Source organism: Bombyx mandarina, chromosome 12, assembly GCF_030267445.1.
Source record: "Bombyx mandarina strain Sakado chromosome 12, ASM3026744v2".
NCBI classification, from domain to species: Eukaryota; Metazoa; Arthropoda; class Insecta; order Lepidoptera; family Bombycidae; genus Bombyx; species Bombyx mandarina.
The window spans coordinates 7,506,492-7,519,935 of NC_143219.1; the positions used below are offsets into that span (position 1 = coordinate 7,506,492).

The 13,444-nt window shown below is 31.5% G+C and overlaps 1 protein-coding gene and 2 long non-coding RNA genes across 5 annotated transcripts; 2 read left to right on the plus strand and 1 right to left on the minus strand.

Moving 5' to 3' along the window:
- The first annotated feature begins 647 nt into the window (after positions 1-647).
- Positions 648-7,038, plus strand: LOC114248647 (T-cell activation inhibitor, mitochondrial). The gene is made up of 13 exons (XM_028181948.2): positions 648-799; positions 881-1,001; positions 1,168-1,285; positions 1,454-1,592; positions 1,694-1,798; positions 2,700-2,817; positions 3,033-3,135; positions 3,224-3,315; positions 4,548-4,648; positions 5,261-5,407; positions 5,529-5,660; positions 6,163-6,307; positions 6,865-7,038. Exons 1-13 carry the CDS (start codon positions 777-779, stop codon positions 6,949-6,951), a joined length of 1,431 nt encoding a protein of 476 aa, XP_028037749.2. The 5' UTR covers positions 648-776; the 3' UTR covers positions 6,952-7,038.
- A 736-nt stretch (positions 7,039-7,774) lies between these two features.
- On the plus strand, positions 7,775-9,416 carry LOC149501781 (uncharacterized). 2 transcript variants are annotated; one of them, XR_016323972.1, is made up of 3 exons: positions 7,775-7,981; positions 8,225-8,512; positions 9,049-9,416. It is a non-coding gene; the product is annotated as an uncharacterized LOC149501781 (long non-coding RNA). The 2 variants fall into 2 exon arrangements; XR_016323971.1 differs by having other exon boundaries at positions 7,776-7,981; positions 8,266-8,512.
- A 1,092-nt stretch (positions 9,417-10,508) lies between these two features.
- Positions 10,509-12,833, minus strand: LOC149501782 (uncharacterized). Of its 2 annotated transcripts, none has more exons than XR_016323992.1 (3): positions 12,479-12,833; positions 11,948-12,235; positions 10,509-11,428 (listed from the first exon to the last, which is right to left on the minus strand). It is a non-coding gene; the product is annotated as an uncharacterized LOC149501782 (long non-coding RNA). The 2 variants fall into 2 exon arrangements; XR_016323993.1 differs by having other exon boundaries at positions 11,948-12,194; positions 12,479-12,827.
- Positions 12,834-13,444: the final 611 nt, after the last annotated feature.

Sequence of the window (13,444 nt, forward strand, 5' to 3'; positions counted from 1 at the left end):
ATAAGTATATTAAAATAAATAATATAATAGTAATAACCAAGCAAATTTAAAATTACATTTGGGTCTTCCGAAAATGAAAATTGTCGTGTTTTAATTTTAGTGTAGCCTCTGTTGAAAATCCTATTGAAATACATAATACATAGATCAACATTTAAAGAGGAAATTAAATATTTATTTTTATCTTTATCTTTTTGTTCCGAACCACAGTAAAAAGTTTAGTTGCAGAACAACAGCTGTCATTTATATTTTTATAATTTTAATTTTGTTCCAAAGTTGTCATTATGAATAAACTGTCAGCCACGAAATTTGCATCATAATTTTTTATTTTTTGTAAAATCTTGCTCCTCACAAACCCAAAGTATATCTAAATAAGAAATCGTCCGCTACACTTTTTTTATTTTTAATCTTTAATCCACTACTTTAATGTAATGCATTTCAAACAGCTCCAATCATATACAGCTATAATCAGTTTAGATTATGCATAAAAGAGATGCCTTCCGCCATTGAATTTTAATTGGACCTCTTTCACTTCAAAACTCAAACTTCACTATTTCAATGTATGGGCTTGTTCCCTTTGCTGATCCAGTTTCATAAAAGAAAATGTGAAGTCCATGACAGCTGACGTTAAATTAATAAATTATTTTTGATTGACCAAATATTGTGACGGTTCAATAATTCAATATGATTCTCATAAAGTTAATTTAGTGTTCCAATTTTATACCACAAAAGTATTTATTTTAAAATTCGTAGCCAAAACTTGTTTTCGACACTACAAAATGTATTGTAGACTAAATATAAGGTAATTAGGTGTATTTATTACTCTGAAACGTTACATGCTGCCTATTTGATGCAACTACATATTTTTATCCGTATCTTTCAGATGTATTTGCGCAAATGGAGTAGCCTGCAGATTTCTCAGTACAGCAGAAATCTCTACAGCTCTTCGACCATTTTACTTCAGTGTACATCCAGATCTTTTTGGAAAATATCCAGAACAAAGGGTACCTGTTATTAAATATTATATTTTTATTTCTATTAATGAAAAAGAGGACTTATAATATTTAAATATGGGCAAAATGGATAATGATTACAATTATATAATTTTAAAAATTTTAAAGATGAAATTTTTTAAAAGTAAATTAACAAAATGTTATTAATTACCTGCAGAAAATAAACGAACAGTCACTGCAACAGTTGAGTGCTTTTTTAGAAGCTCAACAATCTAGAAGGAGAATGGTTGTACCGCCTTTGCCATTCTATTTGAGACAAAAAAACACAGCAGAAGGTAAAATACATTGTTTTTAAAATTAGGCAATGCAACTTAACACACTTGTCAGAAGTGAAAATTACTAATCTCAGAAAGGAGAGAATTTTTTTATCTTCTCAGTTACAGAAATATTGTGCATAATTTCACTGTGACTATATTCTGTTTGATTAAAATGTTTTTCAACAGGTGAATTTAAATTAGTACAAATCAAATTAAATGGCAGCGATACAAGGGACACAGTTGTTAAAGTACTGAATGCATGTAATATATCAACAAGCTATGTGGACAAGATACCTCAAGCTCCTCTAAAAGACGATTCATTTAGGTAACAATTTTAATGTTATACAAATGTTTTTTCTTTTTTTTATGTATGGCAATAGTGATGTGAACTTGATTTTTGAACTATTTAAAAATTTCTTATTGCAGTAAACCTGATTTCATGAAGGCATACCAATGCTATAGTACAGAATTTGAAAATGCAACTGAAATAAAAAAGAAAGTAGAAGAAAAGAAAGCAATCGACAATATTGTGTAATTTTTTGTTATTGATTATGACATTTTTTACATAAAATAGTAAATATGTAAACATATTCTTCACAATATGTTCTAAACATGCTTCAGATTTAGGATCTGTGAAGATTTCAGGGCCCTTTTTATTTGTATGAGTAAATCAACAATGCAGATCCAGAGAATGTGGCTGTTATGCATTTCATTTAGTAAATATGTTAACACCATAATGTTCATACAAAATATTTGTTGTGTTATGACACTGGTAGTTACAGTTCTATTTTAACCACAACTGTGCACTCCAGTTTGCAGGGTGGCAAGCTGTTTATTGACTGCAATTACAACTAGAACCTTATGTCTTGAGGTGGTGGCATTTATTATTGAAATCCATAGGTTCTAGTAACCACTGGCTTGTGACTTGGCTGTGTACCTATTATTGCTGACACAAGAAGAAGTTATTACAGTAAACCTCCTTATAACACGGTCCTCTAATAATACATTTTCATATTATGCAATTTCAGTCTCTCATATAACACAGGGATTTCACACATTATACATATTTCTGTACTGTGAAATTTATATTTATTTGTACAGTTCATAATTATGTTCACATACCTTTGTACATTATGTCAATTTTGTGGTCCTAAAATTAAATTAAATTAATTTATTAAAATTGTGTTCCTAGTTTTTGTATTGTAAAAATATTTGTTATATTCTATTGTATTTGTATAAGTATTATATTTGTACATAATGCATTATATGGGGTCATACAAGCGCGATACTCCTACAACGCATTTCATATAATGCAAAACCAATCTACCGTCTTATAGGTGGTATTACTGTATATGCAATCAAGTGAATAATGTGAAATGAAATAATATAAATAAAAAATAGTTGAATGGTTAACATATTTTTTATATATTAGAGACTGGATCTACGAGAACAGTGCTGTGGCCCGTGAAAAATATGAGCTGATGAGCGCAACAAGAGACCAAGTGAAGAGCCTGATTGATTACCTATGCAAAACTTACGGTATTAAAGAAGTTGGTAAACACTAAGTAACAAAATTTGCAAATGCGCAACACCTTAATAAACCCGTAGATCATTAGAGATGTACCTCTGCTTCATAAATGAAATACAATAAGCGTAACAGTAAGAAATCTTTATCATTACAATTTAAGCACATTGTCCATGCAAACTAAGGTATTTTATGTGATTCACTGTATCTTTACTACAAAATTAAATTTTATTTTCGAAGGTGAAATATGATAATGGCTGGAATATCAGTCATATTAGAGGAGCTTTGCAGAGTCTAGTTTCACTTGCTACGCAACATTCCAATATTATGGATAATTTACAAGGCAAGCTGTTTCAAGTGTGTTAATTAACTTGAGTTTTGAACAGTAATCATTTTGAAAATTAATAACAATAATTACTTTATTACTTCAGGCAGGACAATTGCACTGGGTCAATTCACCGGAGTGAGCTTGGATGGAGATGTATATCTTAACATTATAGATGTCAGAAACGAGTGGTTATCAGTAAGTTATTTGTTTCTTATCAATTGACGTCAGAGAAGTAATGTTATGTGAACGCATCTGCGTTTTTGTTGTTTGTTATTGAAAGGTCTGTTTTATGACACGAACAAGACCTTTCTTTATACAGTATCAATAAGTCAGTAATGCTGTTATTCTTTTATTGTTATTTATTCTTGCAAGCGACTATACCAGCCATCCCCCTCAATATTAAAATATAAAAGTTGACCAACTCGGTTAACTTTAGACTGCTTCTGGGAAACTGCCCTGCTGTTCAACTTCAAGATACAAGACTCCTTCATAACGAGAGCGCACGATATCTCTATACTACATTTGGAACGAAGCTTGATACAGAAACACCATTTGAAAATTCAAAGACACAAACACAAAATTGAATATACTCATTTATCTTGGACTAGCGACCCGCACTCGCTTCGCTTCGGAAACTATAATTTATTATTGATTTCTCTACTATTTAATGGATGTTATTATACATATAAACGTTCCTCTTCAACCACTATCTATTAAAAAAAATCGCATGAAAATTCGATGCGTAGTTTTAAAAATTTAAGCATACATAGGGATATAGGGACAGAGAAAGCGACTTTGTTTTATACTATGTAGTGATTGAAATCTGTCTGTATACTTGGTATAGAACTCGGGAGGAGAGCTTGTGACTCCAATATCCCAATAAAACAGCGAATGCATATGCGAATATAATATTGAGAAATTTATGAAATGTCCCATGGTTTCTCAATGTGGAAATACACCACTATCTAAGTATTACTGCTGTAAAAGAGGAAATCCATAATACATCAGAGACATATCAAGGAAGAATGAGGGGATATCCAAATGAATTGTTGTGGAATAGAGAATACAAAACTATACTAAACAGTTAAAGGAAGGGACATCGTATCATAAGTGCATATGACCTACTGAAGAGGAGTTGGCCTCACTGGAGGACACAACCGAAATGCCACAACTAACATGGCTAAATTATGTAATCATACAGACTACTCTAATCTATATTGCCCCTTGTGTAGCTCCTGCAGTTTCCATACAAACTGTTTTCAGTCAAATTGAACACAATAAAGTAATCTATTGATTACTTTCGGTCCAATTCTACTAGATTTTTTTTTTTTTTGTGTAAGAATCTTTTTTGTGGTTAATTTTAGTCTGATTCTTGTGAATAACGATGCAATTTAAAAATTGAAAAAAGATATCTGTTTTTCTTTTAGTTAATAAAGAAAGTAAGGCAAGAAGACAGCGCACTGACTATGATACCTAGTTATGAGAAGGCTCTATCTAGTATCTTACGTGATATTCATATACGAAGAAGGTACATCTTTTGCTTATTCCATCTTTTAACATCGCACCGCTAGCCACCGGATTAGAGTTCATCCATAGTACTTAGAACAACTGCGTACATTTAGTTTCCAGAGATCTCTTTTCCACGTTGCACCCGACTTTTTCCTTCTTCAAACGAGGTTTGAGGAGAATACTCAGCGGTAGGCAGCAACGTGGCTGAGCCGTTGGCTTTGCTAATGACCATGAGCCACGGGGATCAAGCAACATTAGAGAGGACGAATGTTTTTCAGTCTAAAATAAAAATAAAAATTTCGGTCAACGACCTGACACAGTCCTAATTCAAATTCCCGTCTCGTTTATTTAACTACAGCTATACTAATATATAAATCTACAGTTCAGTACTGAACATCCGTAACAATACTCAACCATGCATCCGATTAACCTGAAACTTGATATCCATGTAGAAAATTCTCGCTGAAACTCGCGAAATTCGCGAAAGTACATGTACTTAATGGATAGGCTAATATTTATATGAGTGTTGGACTCCCTAGTAATAATGACAATAAATAATAATGTTAATTTTATGTGCCCAGCGAAGCGGGAGAGTACGGCTAGTTTATTTATAAACTCGTTTAATTTGCAGAAAATTCATGCCAAAGGTTTCGGCGGCGCTGTATTGTAGTCATCTGAGACAGCTAATAACGTCCATAGGCGATTTTTACGGACGAGGAAACAAATTTCCTCCGTCTGTACCGGAATCTCTTAGCAAATACGAAATCGTCGTTGAACCGTTAGTATGTCTGTATATATACAGTATACAGCATGATGTTTTTTTTTTTTAATATTTATTTACCACGAAATGTTCCAAAAATATTTTCGAAGCAAAATTTAATGTATACTTGTCGTTTCAGAGAGGCTGGCCCTCTGATGGTGTCGCCGACTGGACAGTTCATCACTCCGTCTTCGTGTCCAGCTGACGAGCTAATAGCATACATAAATAATCATTTAGACGAAGCGACTTTACTTCTAACTGAATATAGCATGTATGTTTCCTAAAATTTGAACCACCATGATATGAATTAAGATTGAATCTCGTTGATCTAAATAATGCTAATAAACTTTTTCCCTAATACCAACGTTTTTACGGCAACTTTTCACTAGCAGATTAATACAAGGCAGCTACAAGTACTGGTCTCGTCTGAACTTGCCTTATATTTTTTTATTGCTTAGCTTAGCTTATGAATGGACGAGCTCGCGGCCCACCTGGTGTTGAGTGGTAACGGGAGCTCATAGACATCTACAACGTAAATGCCGCCACCCACTTTGAAACATGAGTTGTAAAGAGTCTCACTTACGTAATCAATTTTCAATCTTGATAAGATTAGCTTATGCGAGTTTCACTTGAACTCTCTTGTAGTTTTCTTGTGTCTTTTAGTTTAAAAAAGGACTAAATTTTTGGTATCATAGATATTTTGTCGAACAAAAAGAAAGCAACGTTAAGAAAACAATTATAGATACCTACTTAAATATAGTTTTTTTTTGCAGAAATAAACACGTCGAGAAAGCATTACACAAAGAGGTAAAAGAAAGATTTGGACTACTAGAGCTACACAAGGACGATAGTATAACTCCAGGACTTATGATTTCGTGTTGTCAACGTCTATTGACTAGAACGGATAAACTGAATGCGGTATGTTTCAGGTTTTTTAGTACATCAACTTACCCTAAATGAATCATAAGATAAATCATATTCAAAACACATACGGCGCCTTCAGACATAATCGAAATCTATATTTTATTGTACAACGGTTCTTGATGAACCGACCGGACTGCATGAACCTCTCGAGTAGCAGTAATGAATAGTAAAGACTGCGGTCAAGTCTACCCGCGCGAGCTTGCAACACATAACCGCTGGTAGCAATAAGCACACTATATAATAATTCACTGGAATTTGTTAGATGAAAATTGCTGTTAAACACAATTTTCATCTAACGAACACAACATAAACAAGTAAATAGCATTTATGTTACTCGGGTCATAACTAATCAACAGCTGTTGTCCTTATTTAATTTCCAACAAATATTCGTTCGCTTCATGAGAGGAGCACTTTACAACGGGTTGACGGCAAAACATAGACGCGTTTTAATTTTTAAGTTGACAAATTTATTCGTATTTTTGTTGATTAATTTCTTGCATGCCACATTTAGTAGTATTTCAGTTTGTCTTTAACAGCATTTTTTGTTTCAGAATCTACGAGGTAACATATTGTACGTAACACATTATTACTCTGTGTTAACTGAAGGCATTTTATGTATACCGTGGAATTTTAAATAATCGAATGTATACATAATTATTACATTAATAAAATGATATCAATTCAATGTACGTAGTTTAAATGAATTAAATTTATTTTTAAGAAAACATATTCTCTGTTATTTTAGACATGAACTTACGTACAAATAAGTACTTATAGTTTAAATATAACTAGAGGTCCCGCAGTAGTCGAAATTTGACTATAATTAATTGGAGTTGTAAGTTTGTACACTATTATGATTGTATTTTATACTTCTATAATCACAAATTTCGCCAAGACTACACTATGGGTGCGTTCCACTAAGCGTTCACAACGAACATACTCACGACCGCAATTTTTCCCGTTCCACTTGCTTGTGAGCGTAACTGTCGTAAACTCAAGTGGAATGGATTAAAGAGCGTTTTGAGCGTGGAGGTAAATAATACAAAAGGTGAGTTAACAAAAAGATTTAAGAGGTTAGGTTATAATCTGTAAGCCTTGAAAATAAACTTAATTATTGTTTAAATCGATTTATATTGAAAAAAAATATAATTTAATTTTTTATATTTAATACTAGTGGTGTATTTAATTAATTTACTTTCAAATGTAATTAAAAAGTTCTTTTGCGGTGGCACTTGGATAGGTGAATGAAGTTAGCCCCTCAAAAAAATTTTTTGTTCCTATTTTATACTTATTTTCTATTAGTACGTTTGTTCATCATTTGTTCATGATTGTTCACTGTTAATAATTGTTTGTTCTGCATTTATTTATTTAAAAAATATATTTAAAAATATACCTACAAGTTAGCCCCTCGATTGCAATTTTTAATATTTTTTCGTCCTTAATGACTCGTAAATATTCATTTTCGATTGTACTTATATAAAACACGTTTGTTCTCTTTCGAAATTACTCGTTTTTTGTTTAATTTACTATTTGTATTAGTTGATTAAATGTATGCAAAATATGTGTACTGCGCATGCGTCAACTATAATGCCTAAACTTTGTACCGTCTACGCGGTTTTAATCGAGAGAAAAAAAAACAAATATAAATCCTGAAGGAGCAATTGATTGGTATGTATACAGTTTAATTAAAAAAATTTAAAAATAAATAAATGAAATAATGTACATTGGCGTAAAGTTAGACCAAATACATTTTTTCCATCCTCCTACCTATCGTTATGAAGGTATAAAAAAGATTAAGTCATTATTTATCTTTCAAGAGATAATGTAGGTATACATTATAATAACTTTTTTACACAGTCGAAATTATATTCCTAACATTAGTAAAATAACATTTTAATATTTTTTTTATAGGTTATGTATTGAAAGTGTTGGAAAATTATTTCATGTTTTAGCTGGAAAACGACATTGAGAATTATATGCAATACAAGATAATGGGCTCCATCAAATGAATTCGAATGAAACCAAACTGTTTACCATCCAAATTCGATTGTCGGGCAGATAGAAAACGAAAATTCACTCAAAGTGAGGCTCGACCTGCATTTGTGAAACGGCAAAGACTCACTATCGTCAAGGAGATTGAAGAGACGACTAAAAATGAGATGTGTTATATTATTATACCTTTGCCATCTTGTAGTCAAGGTAGGTGTAACTGTCAATAATTAATAACACTCACAGATCTCATAATCAAATAACAAAAGAAGGAAGGAATTCTCCTTTTTTCAGAAAAAAGGAGAATAGTTAGTTAGTTAGTGGAAGTAGCCAAATGGGCAAGTGGACCTCAGTTCCTATTACATAAGGTACTAGGAAGTTTGTGATAATGAAAATTTATCACAGTGTAATATCACTTACTTACTTTAACAGTGAAGGAAAACATTGTGATGAAACCTGCACACCTAAATGTTCTTAGGATTTTCTTAGGTGTGTAATCCACCAACCAGCACTAGGCCAGCGTGGTGGACTAAGGCCTAAAAACCCTCTCAATGGTAGTGGAGGCCAGTGTCCAGCAAGGGGATATATTATATGGGCTGATGATGATGACTAGGAAGTTACATATTACTACTACTACTACTACTACTACTACTACTACTACTACAGTACACATATAATCCTATATATTTACAAACTATAAGTTTGTTGGGTACCTAGAAATTGCTAACATTATTTCATATTTCCAGATGTCCAGCCACTTGAAAATAGGTGTAGTAATGACAAAGCTATCCAAGTAGCTCCAGCACAGGAACACAAAGGCAAGGCAAGTGTGTATTGCCACATCACCCCTAAATATATCTGAAGCAAGTACAAGTAAACAATCAGAACCAGCAAAAAGAAAACTGTTGTTCTTGAGGACAAATTTGACAGTGATTTGTCAAATGCACCAGCAACAGAAGGATCAACAGTTGACTATGAGTTATAGAAGAAGATTAATTAATATTTATTTAAATGAATATTAATGAATATAATTTTAATTATCGTGCAAAATTTGTGGTCAAAACATATGTGTTTTTAACATACATATTTTATAAATAAATATTCATTCTCAGTATTAATGTTGTTTTAATCTTCGATTGAAAAATTGGTTAATATTTTCGAATAACATAAACACGTGACTTTAAGCATAAACATATTTTTTAGGTAAATACTCTATTTAGCTTTGCTGGATTTATCCAATATTTCGACATACCAAAATTTCATACAGGAAAGACAGAGATAGATAGCTATCTGATTGAATACCTTGTAGAATTGAGCTTCGAAGAAAGCTCTTTTCTTCTCTTCAAAGTTTATTCTTATTCTTTATTAGAATTTATTCTAGTTTGCACAGCTTCTCTAACCGACACTGCATGGAATAAATAATCATTATAATTATAAAATATATTTCTGTTTACATACCATACAATTTTCATAGTTCAAATATTAATTTGGATTGATATGAATTTATTTCGATTATCAAAATAATTTGTATTAAACATTTGTATTTCCTCAAAATTTCTATTTTTATAATAATGACTGTGACCACCCGATAAATAAAGAAATTAAAAATATTATAGATAACTTATTTTTAAATAATAGATTAAAAATTATAAACAAAGATAGCGTATTAAAATATTATATTATGCCTATCATTCTTAAATAATTCAGTAAAGAAATAATTTTCGCATCACCGTATATAATTAATATGAATAATATGAATAAGGGTATTGCCCACTATGCTAAAAAAAATCATAAATTATGTTTTTTTGATAGATCTACAAAAAAGCAAGTGAGTAATGCTGTTTCCATAAAAAAAATGGCAAAAAAAAATTAAAGAAAGATATTATGCACAAGTTCAAATGCATATGTATTATACTAAAAGTAAAACTTGCTACTTTTGTGTAGCAAACAGCAACTTTGAAAAAAATAATCAGGTCACTATAATTAGTATTGATTTTGATCCCGAGTAAGTTGCACAGTTGTTAGGTAATGTAGTTTCTTTTTGGAAGAATAACATTTTTCTAATCTTACACAAAAATGTAATGTTAAATACTTAAAAAAATCTTCATACCTATTTTCCTTTTAGGGAGTACAAAATATTGATGTGTACAAAGTGAATGTGATTTAATAAAAATAATATTTCAATTTAAATATATTTTATTTAAAAATTATTCTTAACATACAGGTACAAAGGTAACATAACATTAATCTTTATTCCTTTTCATATATATAAGCCCATATTTAGCACATTTGTGGAAAACAGAATCAAAATAATAATGAGTTGCTAGCCATTCAAGACCAGCATAGAAGTCTTATTAAAATCTGTTCAGTAGTTTTTGAATGAAGAGTGAAAATACTTACAAAAATTCCTATTTATAAGTAAGGATTACTTATTTAATTAAAGAGTCTTGTAGGTGGCAAACTATATAAAAACTTTCTATTTTCCTCCAAGTTGACATCAATTATCCTTCCTGCATATATATTTATTGTATTGTTTTTTTTATACTCTAACAAGGGGTGATATTACATTTGCAATTTCTGGGAGTTTGTTGAAAAATATATTGCTTGCTTGACTTACAGATAGATCGAAATTATCAGCCAATTGAGAGATTGTTCTATTTAATTTTATTCTCATCAAACATAATATAATATTTTGTTCAGAAACATTTGTATGTTTCTCAATCAAGCCTATTATGAAATATAATTCTTGTGGAAGACCAATATATAAACGTGGTTTATTTTTCACTTTAGATAAAATTGTTAACACATTCATTTTTTCAACTTTTTTAGTCTTCTTGAGAGCTATAGTCTGCAGTGCACAAGTCTTTGATGGAGTGGAGATATAGAGAGATGACTCATAGTCAACTGTTGATCCTTCTGTTGCTGGTGCATTTGACTCATCACTGTCAAATTTGTCCTCAGGAACAACAGTTTTCTTTTTGCTGGTTCTGATTGTTTACTTGTACTTGCTTCAGATATATTTAGGGGTGATGTGGCAATACACACTTGCCTTGCCTTTGTGTTCCTGTGCTGGAGCTACTTGGATAGCTTTGTCATTACTACACCTATTTTCAAGTGGCTGGACATCTGGAAATATGAAATAATGTTAGCAATTTCTAGGTACCCAACAAACTTATAGTTTGTAAATATATAGGATTATATGTGTACTGTAGTAGTAGTAGTAGTAGTAGTAGTAGTAGTAGTAGTAATATGTAACTTCCTAGTCATCATCATCAGCCCATATAATATATCCCCTTGCTGGACACTGGCCTCCACTACCATTGAGAGGGTTTTTAGGCCTTAGTCCACCACGCTGGCCTAGTGCTGGTTGGTGGATTACACACCTAAGAAAATCCTAAGAACATTTAGGTGTGCAGGTTTCATCACAATGTTTTCCTTCACTGTTAAAGTAAGTAAGTGATATTACACTGTGATAAATTTTCATTATCACAAACTTCCTAGTACCTTATGTAATAGGAACTGAGGTCCACTTGCCCATTTTCGCTACTTCCACTAACTAACTAACTACCTATTCTCCTTTTTTCTGATATTGTTATTTGATTATGAGATCTGTGAGTGTTATTAATTATTGACAGTTACACCTACCTTGACTACAAGATGGCAAAGGTATAATAATATAACACATCTCATTTTTAGTCGTCTCTTCAATCTCCTTGACAATAGTGAGTCTTTGCCGTTTCACAAATGCAGTTCGAGGTTCACTTTGAGTGAATTTTCGTTTTCTATCTGCCCGACAATAGAATTTGGATGGTAAACAGTTTGGTTTCATTCGAATTCATTTGATGGAGCCCATTATCTTGTATTGCATATAATTCTCAATGTCGTTTTCCAGCTAAAACATGAAATAATTTTCCAACACTTTCAATACATAACCTATAAAAAAAATATTAAAATGTTATTTTACTAATGTTAGGAATATAATTTCGACTGTGTAAAAAAGTTATTATAATGTATACCTACATTATCTCTTGAAAGATAAATAATGACTTAATCTTTTTTATACCTTCATAACGATAGGTAGGAGGATGGAAAAAATGTATTTGGTCTAACTTTACGCCAATGTACATTATTTCATTTATTTATTTTTAAATTTTTTTAATTAAACTGTATACATACCAATCAATTGCTCCTTCAGGATTTATATTTGGTTTTTTTTCTCTCGATTAAAACCGCGTAGACGGTACAAAGTTTAGGCATTATAGTTGACGCATGCGCAGTACACATATTTTGCATACATTTAATCAACTAATACAAATAGTAAATTAAACAAAAAACGAGTAATTTCGAAAGAGAACAAACGTGTTTTATATAAGAACAATCGAAAATGAATATTTACGAGTCATTAAGGACGAAAAAATATTAAAAATTGCAATCGAGGGGCTAACTTGTACATATATTTTTAATAATCTTTTTAAAATAAATAAATGCAGAACAAACAATTATTAACAGTGAACAATCAAGAACAAATGATGAACAAACGTATTAAAAGAAAATAAGTAGAAAATAGGAAAGAAAAATTTTTTTGAGGGGCTAACTTCATTCACCTCACTTGGATATTTGGTAAGAGGTCGCAATAATGCTCCAGATAGTATCTTTTTCCGCATGAAATAACGTAGGTAAGCTTAACGGTCGCCATTTTTAATGCTTTGAGTTTTGAAAACGCCGCTAATTTTCTCAACGATCACTTCGACCCACCTTTTTAGATAGGTCGTCGGGAGCTTCGCGTGAGCGTTAGTTGTGACGTCATAAGTGACGTTTTCGCCGCGACCACAACGACCGCGGTCGTTATGTGGAACGACTAAAGGAGCATTTCGATCGTTGTGGGTGCTTAGTGGAACGCAACATATAAAAAATAATAACAAAGACAAACAATATTTAATCTATTCTCAATTTGACAACAGACGTCAAGAACAAAAGTTTGACAATAAATAGTATGCATGCGTGTGTGCGTCAAATATATGGTATGTAGTGTGTGTAACGTTTTTTTACTGATTTAATGTATCTTTTAGGCATTATTTTAAAAAAATATTAGCATTGTGCACTTCTTCTCTATATTCTCTAGAAGTGTGGAAAATTTCATAC

What these genes read in the sequence shown, in the direction of transcription:
- LOC114248647 (XM_028181948.2), top strand. Translation starts at nt 777, where the DNA reads ATGTATTGTAGACTAAATATAAG. An exon ending in ACAAAAAAACACAGCAGAAG is followed by an intron (nt 1,286 to 1,453) that starts GTAAAATACATT and finishes GTTTTTCAACAG; the next exon opens with GTGAATTTAAATTAGTACAA. An exon ending in CTAAAAGACGATTCATTTAG is followed by an intron (nt 1,593 to 1,693) that starts GTAACAATTTTA and finishes TTCTTATTGCAG; the next exon opens with TAAACCTGATTTCATGAAGG.